The 17080-nt window shown below is 40.8% G+C and overlaps 1 protein-coding gene across 1 annotated transcript in view; it reads right to left on the bottom strand.

Annotated features, from left to right (window-relative positions):
- Positions 1 to 317: 317 nt before the first annotated feature.
- Positions 318 to 17080, bottom strand: part of CATSPERB (catsper channel auxiliary subunit beta) — an 85881-nt gene continuing 69118 nt past the window's right edge. The window contains exons 19-26 of the mRNA XM_037031326.1: positions 14642 to 14781; positions 12406 to 12603; positions 11494 to 11604; positions 8624 to 8734; positions 7241 to 7376; positions 5719 to 5819; positions 4280 to 4354; positions 318 to 651 (exon numbers count right to left, since the gene is read on the bottom strand). Of these exons, the coding sequence (XP_036887221.1) occupies positions 451 to 651; positions 4280 to 4354; positions 5719 to 5819; positions 7241 to 7376; positions 8624 to 8734; positions 11494 to 11604; positions 12406 to 12603; positions 14642 to 14781 (1073 nt within the window). The 3' untranslated portion in view covers positions 318 to 450. The remainder of the gene's footprint in view (positions 652 to 4279; positions 4355 to 5718; positions 5820 to 7240; positions 7377 to 8623; positions 8735 to 11493; positions 11605 to 12405; positions 12604 to 14641; positions 14782 to 17080) is intronic.

Raw genomic sequence — 17080 nt, 5'->3', positions numbered from 1 at the left:
GATAACTCCACCTTTAATTCTCATGAAGCTCTGAAAGCACACCTGCGGGTTAGCCTCCTTCACCGCCTGTCTCACCCAGGCAGGACCACCGTCCCCTCTCACTCCTAATGGGAAGAGCAAGGCTTGGGTATTCGCATCCCAAAGAACGGGCTCCACTCGATAAAAGCCAAAAAATACAGAAAAGCCAATTCACAGAGGTGGTTATCATTTTATATTTTTCTAAGAACCTCATGGAAAAATCCTTTATAGAAGGGTTGACATAAAATTTTAAAATAAAAGAATGGAATGGTAAACATATTGAAAAGTAGCAATTTGACTTATAACGGTAATTTTGTATCTTTGTATAAATTTTATATTAACATTGAAATATATGGTTCTAGGAATTGTCTAATAAAACTAGGAAACAAAGAGAAAATTGGGATAAGCCTGTGTTCACTATTCAGATTTTCACTAATGAGAAGGCTGGTAGACACTGGTATTTGATAAGTTCATTTTGTTTCTTTTAAGGAATGTTTTGCACTTATCCCATGGGTGGATGTTACGTATTTGCAACATAAATACTATAAAAATCAATCCCCCGAGCACCACGGCGGTTGCAATGGCGATAAGTGTGTGTCCTGGAAATGGCAGTGGTACTTCGTCAACGTAAATCTGCAACAGAAAAAGCAAAGTCTTTAAGCTTTCTGAATCTAATCATTCAAAATACTGAACCTGACACAATTCGCACACGGTGGGGACCCTGCTGATCATTCGGCAAAACTCCGCCCAGACTTACTCAGCACCCATAAAGCTCAGAAACAGTCTCACGATGATTTGTTAAGTAACAATTTTCGCACAACGGACAGGGAGTAAGAATCCTGTTTGTCACCCCCCCCCACCCCCGCCTCTATCCTGTCTCCTTAGTGGCAGAAATAGGCAGATGATAGGACAATTAGGAAGCTGTCCTGCATTCACTGATGGAGGTTCAGGCCCGGTGCAGTGGGAACGGGCCTGAGAACGCCTCACTCACTGCTTGGGTGGGAGTTAGGGAAGGCGCTGCCTGAGCAGGACATGGACAGTAAGTGGGTTCCCAGAAGGGAGGGAGGGACACCCGGGGAGAGGGAGTCAGCGTGTGCTTTCTCAAGCTGCTGTCTCTTTAGAAAATCTTCTAATTAAATGCTGAGGCAGGAAAATTTTCTATATTCAAAATGGTCTCTCTGCCTGAATGGGTACTGTGTTTTGGTGTGCATAATGTGCCCTTTTTTGCCCCAAATTTTGAGGCAAAAATAAGGATGCGCATTGGACACAGGTAGTACTAATTTTGTACCTATATAAGTGTTTTTCATTCTTTTACTTATGCTTATACATTAAAAGTATAACTCTAGAAAGTGGTAATGATATCTGTATGTAAAATAATCCCCTGGAATATGATCATTGGTTTTGTTTCTAAATATAAATTTAAAAATTGAATTAAATAATTAAAAAGGAGGATTTTTCTGAAAGTTAAGGCCAAAAATGTGGGTGCATGTTATACACAGCAACATACAGTGGATTAGGGAAACAAGGTCCACAGTGGAGACAGGCTTAGTGACCGAGAGGCACACAGGTGTCTTGTTCTCGGAGGGTTGGGTTTAGGTCATGTGAAATGTACAAGCAGGGGCCCACGGAGATGGAGGTGGTTCAGGTGCAGTGGCTTGTATTTCCTGGGTGAAGTAGGAGGCAAGATCATCTTCTGAGGTAGAAGAAAGTAGAATTGGATGGAAATAGAATAGTGGGGAATGTGGGCCAATGCCAGCTGGTAAAGAAAACGATGGCTAAAGGTGTAACTCAGGTTAAATGTACCATTACCCTCCCTGTGACCCAAGGAGCTATCTGTTTTCTTAGCAGCAGTCCCTATAGGCTATCCATTCTTTCACGACTCTGTTCAGATTCAGCATTTCTGTTCCACTTTCAGTATTGCTGCTGTGAGCCTCATTGCCTCACTTGGTATCAATAAGCTACTTTACACTCTTTTAGAAAATTATTTCATGATTCTTTTTCTTTATTAACTGTGCAATTACTTCCTTTTTACTATTCATTTTTGTAGTTTTTCCTTCATTCCTGAAAGTTCATTTTCCTCTGTTGATACTTGTTTTTAGCCTGAAGAACTTCCGTAAGCATTTTTTTTAAAGAGGAATTTTGTCCACAGTGGATTTGCTTAGTTTCCTTTATCTGAGAATTGCCTTTATTTCTCTCTCCTTCCCAAAGGGTATTTTCACTAGACACAGAATCCTGGCTTGGCAGTCCTTTCTCGTCCCTCCCCAGCTCCACCCCTGCACATGAAAGATGCTACACAACTTCCTTCTGGCTTCTTTAGTTTCTGACGAGAAATCAGCCATCATTCAAATTGGGGTTCCCTTATATGTAGTCCCCTTATTTTTCTCTGGATAATTTTGAGACATTTTTCTTTATCTTTGGTTTTTAGCAGTTTGACTATGATGTGTTTAAACATGACTTCTTTGAGTTTACCTTGTTTGGGACTCATTAAGTTTATTGAATGTGTAAATATATGTCTTCACCAAATGTTCAGCCTTTTTTTCTTTAAATATATGTTTTCTGCACCCACCTCCCTTTCCTCTCCCGCATGAACTCTGGCAACATACATGTCAGAGCTTTTGATATCACAGAGGTCCCTGAGGCTATTCTTCTAAAAATCTTTTTCTTCAGGTTAGATTTCTACCGATTCACCTTCAAGTGCATTTATCATTATTTTGCCATATCCGTTCTGCTATTGAGTCCATCCAGGGACTTAAAAATTGTATTATCAGTTCTAATTTCCCATTTGATTATTTTTATAGAGCTTCCATTGCTCTGCTTAAAATGCCTCCCTTTCCATTTATTTGAAAATGGCACGTGGATAAAATACGTCGGAGAAACCCATGCGCTGTCACTTGCTTTTCTCTTCAGAATCGAGCCTATTTTCTTAGCTCTGGGTATGTCGAGTCACTTTGGATCGCTATCTGGACACTGAAGAATTATGTCATGAGACTCAGGTTTCTGTTGGGAACTCTCTGGCCGATGTTGATTACCTGTTTGTTTCAGCAGCCAATGACACTGGCTGAGCTGAGGTCGCACAGTAGGCTTCACCACCTGTGAATGGTGGCTCCAAGGCCGGTTCCAGGTTCAAAGCCTCTGCTATGCTATTGGGTCTTCTGGGTCCCTGTGCCATGTGGGGGTTGTTCTGGAACTTACGTGGTGTTTATGTTATAGTTTTATTTTGAAGCCTTTGCTATGCTTCTTTGGGCGTGTTCTAATCGTGTGCTGCTTGGTACGCATGCTAGTTCATATACAAAATCAGGAACCTGCTTCTCCAGCTCTCTTCTCTTAGTGATTCCCCCTCCTCCCACTTTCTACCCCCAGAAGCCCTTTTCCATGTCCTCTTGGAAGAATGCTGAGAGTCTATGAGAATTTTAGCTCCCGGTACTATTGTGTTGATCCCTGAAATCAAGCTGTTTGGGGAACAAAGAGGTGAGGAAAGAAAGAGGAAAACAATGGGGATTTCCTGTGATGCCCTTTGTATGTCAGGTGCCCCTTTTCCTAATTGCTCTATCTAGCGGGGTAGGTGTTCTTGCAGGGTCTCAGGTGCCTGCCCTGCTGCCACGGCCTCACAGCCCTGCAGTTACGAGAACCATTCTGGGGCTGGCCTTGCGGTCAGGCCCAGGAGAGCAAAAGGAACGGAGGCAGGGGAGGTTGATTTTATTATTGATAAGGTAGTATCGGTATTTGACAATGAATGAGTTCTCAATCAATTTAAGGAAATCCTCTTTCTTTCCCATTTCCTACAGGCAGCAGATGTCATTACATGAATTTGTAAAATGGAATCACGGCACATCATCGGGTGATTTGTTGAGACCTATTTTGGTTCCAAATTCTTTAGATCTTATTAGCTTTTTTCGTAATTAAGGCTTTACTATTCTAATGCACCTAACCAAAGTGGTATAACACTGGAAGCTACAACGTTACACACGTCTGTGTCTGGGGAAGGTGAGAGGGAGAAGATGGGCAAGGAAAGTCAGGAAACCGAGCGAAACGTGGAAGGTGGAGATAAAAATAAATACCGGTCCTGCCACCTGTCATGCGCCCTAACTGCATCATCGCTGACAACGTCACTGCTATCCTTCAGGATCCCCGGTCTCCAGGCCTTGTCCATCATCTGAGTTTGGCCATTTTTAAAGCCTCAGTGTCGTTTGGACTGATCCTCATCATATCATCTCCCCAGCCCTCGCCCCAGGTGAGGGTGGTCCCTGTGCTTTCACCGTACCTGAAATTCTTCCACTAGGTTGCAAAATGTGACTCCCGGAATAACGGACACTCTGAAGTGAAAGAGCTCAGAGCCCTGTGGAAAAAACACACCTGGTCCTTAGCAGCACAGACACGTGCGTGGCTTTAGTACACTGGAGCCACCGTCCCCACAGATGTGGCATTGACATTCCAGTCATCTGGAGGCTCTGGGCATACACTGTATTCTTCAAAATGAAAACGGAAGGAGAAGGACAAGAGTTTGAAGTGGAGGGGTTTGACAGCTGAGACTGCACTTTGTATTCAGAATGGGGAAACAGAAATTTGCAACACGGCCTCGATGCTTACGCTGGGCTAGTCCTCATCCTCATTGTTCTGATATGGCCCCTGACTTTCATCGGCTTTCTCAATGAGTACCTAGATGATATCAACTCCACGTGTTCTTATGGGCAGCTGGGACCAGAAGGCATGTCTGTGTGCATGCAGGTGAAGAGCCCATTGCCCCAGACTTTTGGAAATACACTTTCTGCTCCATTTTGATGGATAATGTATTTTCTTTCCTATCAGCTCAAAAAGTCATTAAGTTAATGCTAAACTTAACTTTCAGATACCTTTAGAAATAATAACATCAAAGGAAATGGAAAAATAAATACTCTCCATATACAAGGTCTATCCGGAAATAGCCCAGCATTATAATGAGAATGGTTTGCATGACATGGATGTAACCTGGCAGCCAAGGAGAGTGGACTGGAATGCACATGCGTGAACAATGACAACCTCACAGTACTAGTTAGTGGGGGAGATAGACACTGCTGAATGAACATGTGTACTGTGTGGCTGTTGTATTCAAAAGGACTGAGTGAGTAGAGCAATGAATCTGCATCAGAATTGGCATTCAGTTTGAGCATTCCTCTGTGGAAACTATTCAGATGATGCAGAGGCCGCAGCTATGGGCCACTGGTGATTGGCAGCTTCATCACCACAACATGCCTGCTCATGCATTACGTCTTGTGCAGAGTTTCTTGGCAAGACATCAAATCCAGGTGACTCAGTGCCCCCTACAGCCCAGATCTGGTGCCCAGCAACTTCCACCTTCCCCAAAACCAAAATCACCTTTGGAAAGAAAGTGATTTCATACCATTGATGAGATTCAGGAAAATACAGTGGAGCAGCTGAGGGTGACTGGGAGAATGGTGTGAGGTCCCAAGGTGCCTACTTTGAAGGGGACTGAGGTGTCACTGTCCTATGTATAAATGTTTCTTGTATCTTGTATCTCCTTTAATAAATGTCTCTATTTTTCATATTCATGACTGGACACCTTCTGGACAGACTTTGTACTTTAAGGGTGCTATTTCTACCATTCATGGATACCTACACCTTAAAACTAAAACCAATCTTGGTTTAGACATACACATTTCCTCTCAACTCAAAACAGGAGTAACAAAAATGCTGCCAACTTACCTTTATGCTTAAGTTGAGGCCCGAAGGATTATACACTGGAACATTAAGAATCGACTCTAAGTAAATTTTCAGTTTTTTAACATTTTCTGGTACGGTGTGTTCTAAAAGTACATGAAATATAGTTTAAGTACATGCGTGCTTTCTTTCCCATTTTGTGTAGAACTTATTACATACATTAAGGTACCATGAAAGATTCTACTCCATGGCATGACTAAGCTATCCTGTATTTTTAGTTCTGCTTGACTTTGTGAAGGATACATTTAGGGGAGATCAGGCCTCATATCTCACATGGCTCCTTCTCAGAGACACTGTCAAGAAGGACAAGACCTCTGACCACCTTAATTCCTTCCAGCTCGATGTCTATGCCAGTCCTGACCTGTGCATCCTCTGTGTCTTTGGCGAGATACGAATGGACCCATTTGGTGGTTGTGATGTGCTGTTAAATAAGGTGGCACAAAAATTTCACAATAGGATCACTAAAACTCTTTCCCAGAAAAGTGACCAGCTCGTTAATCCTGCTTTTCTTATAATTATTTCTAAAACCAGATGTGTAGTGTGGGGGTTAAAAATTGCAGTGGTGTAATGATATACAGGATCTAAAGGGGGAAAAAGCTCTGATTGGAGCATTTGCCAATTCCCATGGTGTAAATACTCTCACCATGGCTAATTTCAAGCTGCCAATGGCTTAACAACCACTGTGAAAAATGCTTGAAGGTTTAATAGTCAGCACTCAAAGCTGGTAACAGCAGGCTCCAACATACCAGGGAAAATGGGATGCTAGTTAAAGCAAAATATTTAGCAGTGTCTTTTGTTCTGTTTTTTCTTTTTTTACTGATTTTTTATTCCAAAAGTGCACATGTTGGACAGAGTAAGACCCACTGCACATCAAATGTCTAGATATTTGGTAACACAAATGACTGATCAAAATTGTATTCAATTCCATCTATCTGTCTGCCTGTTTGTCTACCCACACCTTAAAGTATTCAGACAAAAACAAAACTCAAAATGTGCAATAAAACACTACATATTGGAGGTAAAACTGAATTGCGAAAAATTGCATTTTTCTTATTTAAAAGGATTTCTGCATCTTTTCAATTATTTTACCATAAAATCTTTAAAAATTTTTTCTCATGTAAGTAGAAGATAAATCCAATAGATTGTCTGGCCACACCTTGTGTAGCCTGCTGTGTGACTGTGTACGCAGTGGAAGCAGACATTTAGGCTGACATGTAGCACAGATCCAGTCGATCATTTTTGCTACTAATCTACAAAATAGCTTCCAAATATTCAACAGTTTAAATTCGTCACCAATGCTTTTCTGCCACAGGATCCAGGCCATGGGAAGGGATGATGAAGTAAGAGGGAGATCATAGAAATAGGACGAACAGCAGAGCGCCAACAGATTCAAACCCTCTTCTGAAGCCCTCTGGCTGTCTCTCATGCAGTTCTGGTCAACAACTTATCTAGGTAATAGCAACATCGCTTAGGAGGTAAGATACTAATAGAAAAAGGCAAACCCTACTGAGTTCCCAGTTTTCCCTCTCATTCACTTCCACCACGGTGACCAGATACGGAGTTTCCACTGGGACATGTCCATTCTCACTGTGAATTTCCAAAGAAATTGGGTATTGTGTAACTGGAAACTTAAAACGAGGAACCTGAAAGGCAAATTCCAAGAATGGATGTAAATTTGGGAAATTCAATACTAATTTGATTTCCTGGTAGAGAATGCATAGCTAAGTTCCCAAGAGTCTGGCTACTCCAAATGAAATGGGCTACCTAGGGTTTCTGACGATAAAAATCTTACAGTAGAATCAATGTGAACTCCAAGAGGGACAGACAAATTCTGTGGGAACAAAACCTGTAACTTTGCCTGGGCCTTTTTCACAGGACTTGACTATGAGGATTTACAAACTTCTTTAGCTGCCCCATATCCCGTAAGTCACTGCAGGACCTGGACCCTGCCCGTCCCTGCACAGGGGACTCTCTCCTTGCCAGTCCTGATCTTTCAGCCACACTCTTTAAGCTCCGGCTCCGGAGCCAGAGTTCCAGTCTAACTCCATCGCACAGGACTGACGTGGTCCTTGGAAAATTACCTGGCTTTGCTGGGCCTCAGATGGAATAATGGAGAAGCCTCAGAGCAGGGTCTAGTGGACAGTCAATGCTCAAGAAATATTACTGTAATTCAGCAACTGGGGAGTTTCAGAGGTGCATAATAACAGCCCTTGTAATTTACTGAGGGTGATTCTATCCCAATATTGTATTAAGTCATCATATCTTTTCATGTAAAGGTAAAATTACTTCATTTAATGCTATGTATAGTCTTATGAGGCATTTGAATTAGTTCTACTTGAAAGTCCGACCAAGTACATACCTGACTTGGCTAATGCAAACACGAACATAACATGCCTTCGAATTCTTTGAGACCAACAGAAGAAGATATTTGTACAGCCTGTTCTCTTCACCAACGTGTTAGACTGTCTTGTTTTTTGTCACTGCTACCAAACTAAACTTCCTGATTACAAAGATTTCAACTTCTATTATCCCAGGACCTGATATACAATAGATACTAAATTTTTTGAATGAATCAATATTCACCATAATGTAGTAGAGTGTTGGACAAGTTACAAATTGTTTTCATATAGACATGAGTGGGTATCTTTATAAGAAACTGTTAAATGAACAGGTAGAGTCTCCATCTGTATTATTCTATTTTACAGATGATGTTAATTCATTTATCTGGGGACATTTAACTCCAGATCTTTTTAGCTCTCTATTGTCTTCAGTCCTATGTCACAACAAGACATCATTTCTGTCTTAGTTTTTGTACTTAACCAAAATGTGCATTTCAAAATCTATTTAATAGGAAAGTACTCTGTCGTCAGGTAATTAAAAATTATCTCACCTTCTCTCTGCAATCTGAGAAAGCGACAGCATGTGAAAACTTCTGATCATGTGTGCAATTACACTCCTCCCGAGTGGACACATTAGCACACTGTTTGAATTTACCAGATTTCTGCAAATAGAATTAGCAAAGGTTGGCTTTTTCTCCCTGTGTCAGAATCTCTACAAACTGAGTAAATCCTCAAAAAACATTTGTTCCCTGAGTAAATGAAATCCCCGAGAAGGGGAACAAATCCATTAATAATAAATGAAAAGTAAAGTATTTCTGAATTGTGTCCCCTTGCTTGGTGATACTTGAATGCAATATCACTGAGCTGTTTGCCTGTGTGTAAGTTGTCACAGCTGTCTTAACACATGCGAAGTGGTATCTCATGGTGCCTTGGATTTGCGTGTCCCTGCATGGTGTTGCCTCGTCCCAGAGGAATGCCACTGGCCTCCCCTTTACACTAGTCTGCGCTCCTCCTGCGTCATCCCCTGTTTGGCTGGCCCCTACTCATCTCTCGGTCTGACTCTCTCGGCCTAAGCTGGGCATCCTGATCCACGGTCGCAGTGTGTGTTTTGTATCTGTCTCTACCAATGTCTAACTTGAACTTTAGGGCAAATGAGGGCCAACCGGGAGATTTTTCAAAATTCAGATTTCAGGACTACACACCAGTTTCCGATTTGGTAGCTATGAGGTGAGAACGAGAACACCACGTGGTAGAAATATTCCCAGGTAGCTCTGCTTCAGGTTATGCAGGGCCTTGCTGTTCACAGACACTGCACTGGATAACGCTGTTTAGTTTGTACAACTTTTCTGTTTGAAGCCTGTTCTCCCCCATTAGAGTGAAGATCCCTGAAGGTGTCATGTTTATCATGCTCATTGCTGTGTCCTCAGAGAATATCTGTACAGTGCCTGGTAACGCCGGTGACACTGAAGTTAACATTTGTTGAATTTCAAAAGATGCATTAAAAAACTTTCCTCTACTTAGGTGTGTATATTTGATATATTTCCTATTCGACTCTCCCCAAAAAACCCTGAAAAAAAAAAAACCTCTTAAAGATTTCCACATAATGCCCTGGCTGGAGTGGCTCAGTGGGTTGAGTACTGGCCTGGGAACCAAAGGGTCACTGGTTTGATTCCCAGTCAGGGCTCATACCTGTGTTGCGGGCCAGGTCCCCAGTAGGGGGCGTGTGAGACACAGCCACACATTGATGTTTCTCTCCCTCTCTTTCTTCCTCCCTTTCCCTCTCTCTAAAAATAAATAAACAAAATATTTTTTAAAAAGATTTCCATATAAATATAGTGAAACCATATTTTAGTACAGGAGGCTTAGTTGTAGTGATGCGTCCAGATTTATCTTTGTGAGAAAATGAAATTGAAGAACTTAGTATTATAGTTGCTCATTGCCTGGAGCAGAGCTTCCTATCTTGAAATCCAAGATTTGATAAGAAGTCAACCTCCTTATGTTGTGTGTGTACAACAATATGTGTATAAATGTGTATTATTTCTTTGTTCAACAATTTTTAAGCGCTCTCCATGCCTGGCCCTGTTATTGGTACTAAAGGTACAGTAGAGAACAAAATAGATTTTTTAAAAAACCCTGCCTTCTGTAGCTTACCTTTTTATGAAATACAATAAATAAAATAAATGAGTAAAATTGTAACAAGTGCAACGAGGAAAAATGAGACAGGGAAGGTGGATGGGGGTGGGTAATAATGGAGATGGGACAATTCTAAATAGAGGTTAAGGAAGGCCTCACAATAAATGTAACATTTAAGCAAAAACCAGAGGACAGTGATTAAGGGTGCTGCGTCATATCGGGCAGAAGGGCATTCCAGACAGAGGAATTTTTTGAAACTACAAAGGCCCTGAAGCGGAAACATGCCTGGCATATTTGAAGAACAGTAAGGTGGCCAGCGTGGCTAGAGCAGGCCCACCTGGGCAACATCAGGTCAGATGCAGTGCCAAGGCCAAACCTCGGGGACCTTATAAGCCACTGGGAGAAGCTGGCTTTTACTCTGACTGAGATAGGAAGACAGTGGAGAGTTCTGAGCAAAAGAAACAATTTCACGTCACTGTGTGTGTGCGCATGTTCATGAATGAATACCAGTGTCTGTACGCACATATATAGGCGGGTAAGCGCGTTTTTCTGGAGAGAGATTCCATAGGCATCTACGGTTTTCTCAAGAAGCCATAATGTACTCTCCCTCTATTCTCCACCTAGTTCACTCCACACCCCAGAGAGGCAGAGCGCTGCTGGGTTAGTTTCTAGGAAGAACCTTGGCCGGAGTTTAAGTGCATCTATGTTGAGGCAAACACTCCTCCTTCTTTTGGGGCATCGATCTTTTTTCAGGGCTGGAGGTGTGAGATGGGGCTGGGGGCTCTTTTTATTTGAGAAAAGGTGCTTTCAGCCCATTCGTCACTGTCACAATCTAAACAGGAGCCAGGGGGAGGTCAGGGGTAAAGGGTCCCCTGGACTTCCAGATTCCCAAACCATATCCAGGAATAGTGGTAAAATGAGAGGGACTGAAGTTGTAGGAGGAGGAATTGGTAGCAATAGTAGTAGTAGTCATCATCGTCATCATCCCCACTACCATAACCACCGCTGTCTTCACCAGCATCATCACCACCACCACCAGCAGCAGCATCATCACCAACATCACCCTCGTCACCATCACCACCACCACCACCAGCAGCAGCATCACCACCATCACCCTTGTCACCATCACCATCACCACCACCAGCAGCAGCATCACCAAAAAGGGCAGATGGAGCATTTTACTAAATGCAGCTTCTCATTTAATCCCTGTAGCTACTTTCAACTGTAATTTTACTCAGTGATCTTGAACTTGAATAAAGACTAGTTTATCTGTAGAAAAATGACTCACCTTTGACTTGCGAAATAGATTTCTAGGGATGGGCTTGCTAGGATCTGCATGGTAAAAATTATCTGTAAGTGGAATGGCAATTCCCATATTAGATGGAGGCCTGTAGTTTATCTGCAGGTGATTAAACAAAATACGTAATTCATTATTTACTGTGTCTTTGATTTAAATATCTTGACTTTCCAGAAAAGCATTCAAAGCAAATATTTTGTTTTTAGTTCCAGGTATTAAAGTAAATTTCTATTCACCCTATGCTCCCAAACCAATATTTTCTGATATTTCAACAATTTCAATCCATAGTAATATAAGTTGGTGAAAACTCTTTTATTACCTAAAATAGTGGCCATAAAGTCAATGCAAATAAAGGTTAAACACCTTGTAAAAAGTTCTAGTGATGTACTTAGTAAATAATTCTTCAAGTTTTGTTATTTGCTTTTTTTGCTACAAGAACAATTATAAGTAATAAGTTAGTTAGCAGAGTACTATATTATATTTTAAAAATAGTCAGATTCTGACAAGGCAAAAATTAAAATAGCGACTTCTTTGAAATGGGGCCAGTAATGGTAACTTGGGACAGGTCAACATAAGGACAAGTAACTTCATATATTACAAAAACCCAAGGTTATGCAACCATTTATATACATAAGTGACATTAATAACAATGAAACGAAGTTACCAAAAAATCATTATTTCAGAAACATCTAAACCACCATTTCTAAAATGACTCATTTTAGGAAAAAAGTCATTATCACATCCTTGAAATAACATGAGGACTGAAACATAACTGGAGTGTTTTGAGCATTTTAGGAAAGAAACACGAAGACTGGCTAGCCCATCACGCAAAAGCAGTACATCACTGGTACCCTTAAACCAATCTGCTCAGGGAGTTTTCCTTTGCTTGTTTCCGTTTCTTACCGGCAAAGTTTTGATCATATTAAAGCCCTGGCTGTCTTTGTGAACCCCACTGAGCCAGTCTTCCAGCGGGATGACCGCACTGGGAATGTGGTGCATAGACTTGAGATAACTACAGCTGCTCTTCATTATTGGCACGAACGTTGTAACAAAGCAGTCCGTCGAGGCTTCCGAGACAATAAACGCCAGTGAAGTGGTTCCCTGGATAGATCCAAATAAATGAAGGTGATTTCGAGTCACTGGGATAGGATGCACTGAGTCCACACAAAATTCCTATGCTGATATCTTAACCTCCAGTATCTCAGAATGTGACTGCGTTTGGAGAGAGGACCTTTAAAGCGGTATCTGACTTAAAATGAGGTCAGTAGGCCAGGCCCTAGTTTCACACGATGGGTGTCCTTAGGGCAAGAGAAGATCTGAACACAGGCACACATGGAGGGAAAGTGATGTGAAGACACAGGAAAGAGGTGAGGAAACCAACCCCGCTGACACCTGGGTCTTGAACTCCTAGCCTCCGGAACTGCGAGAAAATAAAGTTCGCTTGTTTAATCCTCCCGGTCTGTCCTGTTTTGTGGTGGCAGCTGAGCTAAATAACATAGTAACCAACTAAAGAATATAGAAAAAGAACAGAAATAGAAAAAGAACATTAATAGAAAACAGAAATAGAGGGATAAGTTTGATATAAAGGTCTGTTTGAGAGTAAACCATAATAGAAAACACATTCTTTTCCAGGAAGAAATACATTCCCATCTAATTGGATATAGGCAACACTTGGAAATGAGCAGGACTCAGGAGGGACTTATTAAGTAAACAGCACAGTCACTGCCAACTCCCACAGATGGGGCTTCCCCACTCACTGATGAGCATCTGGTCATTTGCTCTGACGATGTAAATAAAATAATTTCTACTGGCCCACATTTTGTAAAGAAGTTATACACTTAGCAATCCCTGTGCGTCACCAAGATCTATCTTTAGCAGGAATTTGTGCACAATAAATGTCCTTCAACCTGGAACAATATTAAATATTCAATAAAACTTGATAGATTCTGTTTGAAATTTTAAAGTATTCGGGGAATTTTAAGAGTGCAGAAATACTAATTACTCTAGTGTTATAGCAAACTCCGGTAAGTGGGAGTTTTACTCTTATTCCTATATTCTATAGCTATTAAAAGATGGATTTTTAATGAATTTTTGCCAAAACACATTGAACAAGAATCCAGACAGGGTTATACTTGTAAAGGAAATTTAGGGGTGGAGGGGAAGCACAAGTTAAATAAGAAACAAGAAAGCAAAGAGAAAAAGCTTATCCAGATTATCCATTCTAGAACAGAACGAACCCAATTTCTACAATTCAATGGCAGGAGAATAAAATGGAATAGTACCTTTCAACCAGAAGAGACTTAAGAGATAAAATAATCACATACTGTATGAATCTTGTTTGGATCCCAATTCAAACAAAGCAACTTCAAAATGTTTTGGGAAAACTGGGGAAATTGGATTATAGGCCAAGTTTTACAGGGCCTGTAGGTTTCAAACCGAACATTCAGTTTAACGAGTTTTGGGGATGACAGTGGTGTTGTGACTATGTGAGTCACACTCTTATACCCACTCATCTACTCACTCTTATAGACGTAGATGGAAGCACGCAGGAGTGAAATGACGGAATGTTTGCTGTTCGCTTTAAAATGTCAGAATATAAACAAATTACACAGGGATGATAAAACAAAATCTTGACTATTTAATCCAAGTGTAATAGAGATATGGAAATTCTACTTTTCTCTATAGGTTAAAGTCTTCATGCTAAAAAACTTAAGACTATGTAGAAAACATTTTATTGACTTGGAAGGATTGAAACACATAGTTAAGTGGAAAGTGCAAACATTTTAAAGTGTATATGCAATGTTCTCCCCGTTTGGGGGAAAAAACAGGAAAACACTGTAAGTTCTCAGTGACTGAGCATTTTCTATAATGCTTTACTTGAATTATCACATTCAATTCTTAAAACAACCTTACGAGGTAGGTATTGTTACCATCTCTGTCTTATAGATAAGGAAACTACAGTAAAGTGACTGTCCCAAGTTCACACTGAAGCACTAGAAATGAGATCTAACTCGGTCTGTCTTTAACGGAGCTCGCCCTTTTAACCTCTAACCCTAACCTTAACCCTGAAGGACTTTCCTTAGCTTATATCGTAACTTTTCTATAATTAGATTTCTTTTGTAATGAAAGAAAACCTTACTTGCAGTAAAGTTTTGCTAGCTGCCGAAATTTTCATTAGGTAATTATCAGCATCATCAAAGGAGCCTTCCGCTCTAACTTCCAACACAGTGGGGTTTCCAACAATCATTTTCACTGGTGGGAGTTCAAGTATTTGTGTACCTAGAGAAACAAGGCTAATGGGTAATACTGAACCATAAAAATTCTAAACCATTTAATGATGAGTGGCTAATCAGGATTCTAGAACACCAGAATCTATTACAAAGACTGTGTAATGCCTGTGAATACAGTTAGGAATTTACATAGAAAAATTTAACTTTGCAAATATCTTCTCCAAATATTTTCTCGCAAAAATATTGCTCCACTTCACCCCTTATTTCCTCAGCCAGGTTCTCAAGTGCATATAAAGGGCATTTGGTCGGTACTGATCACACCGAGTTGGGTATACTCCGTAAAGAAACTGAAGGGTAGGCTCAATTTAAAGGGCTGTCAGTCAGTCGTTACAAAGAGAATCCTTGTAGGCCATTAACACGATAGGTCACCAGGGCAATTCCTGCCTGCAGGTCCCCTGTGTGCAAACTTTCCATGCTGAGAAACTTAGAGGAAAAGGAGTTTTGAAACACTGTGTGGTCTAACAGCTATCTTTACTAATGGAAAACAGGAATGGAAATAATAACCAATTTGCCTGAAGTCACACCTGAAGTTTCCCTTAAACCAAAATCATCTGGCCAGCATTTCCTAACCTGTAGCTGGGGATTTTGTTAAAATGCATATTCTGATTTAGCAGGTCCAAAGAGGGGTTTGATATTTCACACTCTACCCCCTAGCTTTATTGAGGTAAATTGACCATCAAATTGTATATTTTGAAAGTTGTATAATGCAATGATTTGTGATATGCATACATTGTGAAATGATTATCACAATTACCACATGCACCACCTGACATGTAGTTATCTTGTGTGTGTGTGTGTGTGTGTGTGTGTGGTGACAATGCTTAAAATCTACTTTCTCAGCAAATTTCAAATACATAATATAGTATGGTTAAATATAGTCACCATGTTGTACACGACGTCCCAAGAACTTTCTCATTTTATAACTAAAAGTTTGTATCCTTTGACCAACATCTGCCTATTCCGCTCCCCCCCAGCCCCTATCAACCAGCATCTACTCTCTGTTTCCATGGGTAAGACTTTTGTTTTTTTTTAGATTTCACAGATGAGTGATAACCATGCAGTATTTGTCTTTCCCTGTCTGCCTTATTTCATCTAGCACAGTGTCTTCCTGGTTTAGCCATGTTGTTGCAAACAGCAGGATTTCCTTCCTTTTTATGGCTGGACAATATTCCATTGTGCACACGTACTACATCTTCTTTATCTGCTGCTCTGGCAAGGTCCACATGTTGTTTTTTTGTATGTTGGCTATTGTGAGTAACGCTGCAACGACCACAAGAGCCTATTTATCTCATCGAGATACTGACTTCACCTCCTTCAGGCACATACCCAGGAGTGAGATCGTATGGTAGTTGGATCGTATGGTAGTTCCATTTCTAAGTTTTTGAGGCTCTTCCATAGTGTTTTCCATAGTGGCTGAACCGATTCACACCCCTACTGACAGTGCAGGAGGGCTCCCTTTTCTCCACATCCTCCCTGACTTTTGTTATCTCTTGTCTTTTTGGTAATAGCCACCCTGACCACTATGAGGTGATATCTCATCGAGGTTTTCATTAGCATTTCTGTGATGGTGAGGAATGTTGAACACCATTGCAGGTACTGTTGGCCATTTGTGACTTCTTTGGGAAAATGTCTATTCAAGTCCTTTGCTCAGTTTTTAATTAAATTTGGGGGGCTTTACCCCCCATGCTATTTGGTTGTATGAATTCCTTATATCTTTTNAGTTCCATTTCTAAGTTTTTGAGGCTCTTCCATAGTGTTTTCCATAGTGGCTGAACCGATTCACACCCCTACTGACAGTGCAGGAGGGCTCCCTTTTCTCCACATCCTCCCTGACTTTTGTTATCTCTTGTCTTTTTGGTAATAGCCACCCTGACCACTATGAGGTGATATCTCATCGAGGTTTTCATTAGCATTTCTGTGATGGTGAGGAATGTTGAACACCATTGCAGGTACTGTTGGCCATTTGTGACTCCTTTGGGAAAATGTCTATTCAAGTCCTTTGCTCAGTTTTTAATTAAATTTGGGGGGCTTTTCTCCCCCATGCTATTTGGTTGTATGAATTCCTTATATCTTTAAGCTATTAACTCCTTATCAGATACATGGTTTGCAGATATTTTCTCCTATTACCTGTTCAATGTGTTGATTGGTTTTTATTTATTTTTGTTGTTGTTGTGCAGAAGCTTTTTAGTTTGATGCAGTCCCACTTGTTTACTTTTGCTTTTGTTGCCTGTGCTTTGAGTGCCATTTCCAGAAACAAACAAAAAAAATCATTGCCAAGACCAACATCA

Source organism: Sturnira hondurensis, unplaced genomic scaffold, assembly GCF_014824575.4.
Source record: "Sturnira hondurensis isolate 20B ecotype Veracruz unplaced genomic scaffold, ASM1482457v3 Scaffold0021143, whole genome shotgun sequence".
NCBI lineage: Eukaryota > Metazoa > Chordata > Mammalia > Chiroptera > Phyllostomidae > Sturnira > Sturnira hondurensis.
Note: the sequence above shows the minus strand (reverse complement) of the source record. Positions and strands in the feature narration are given on the sequence as shown.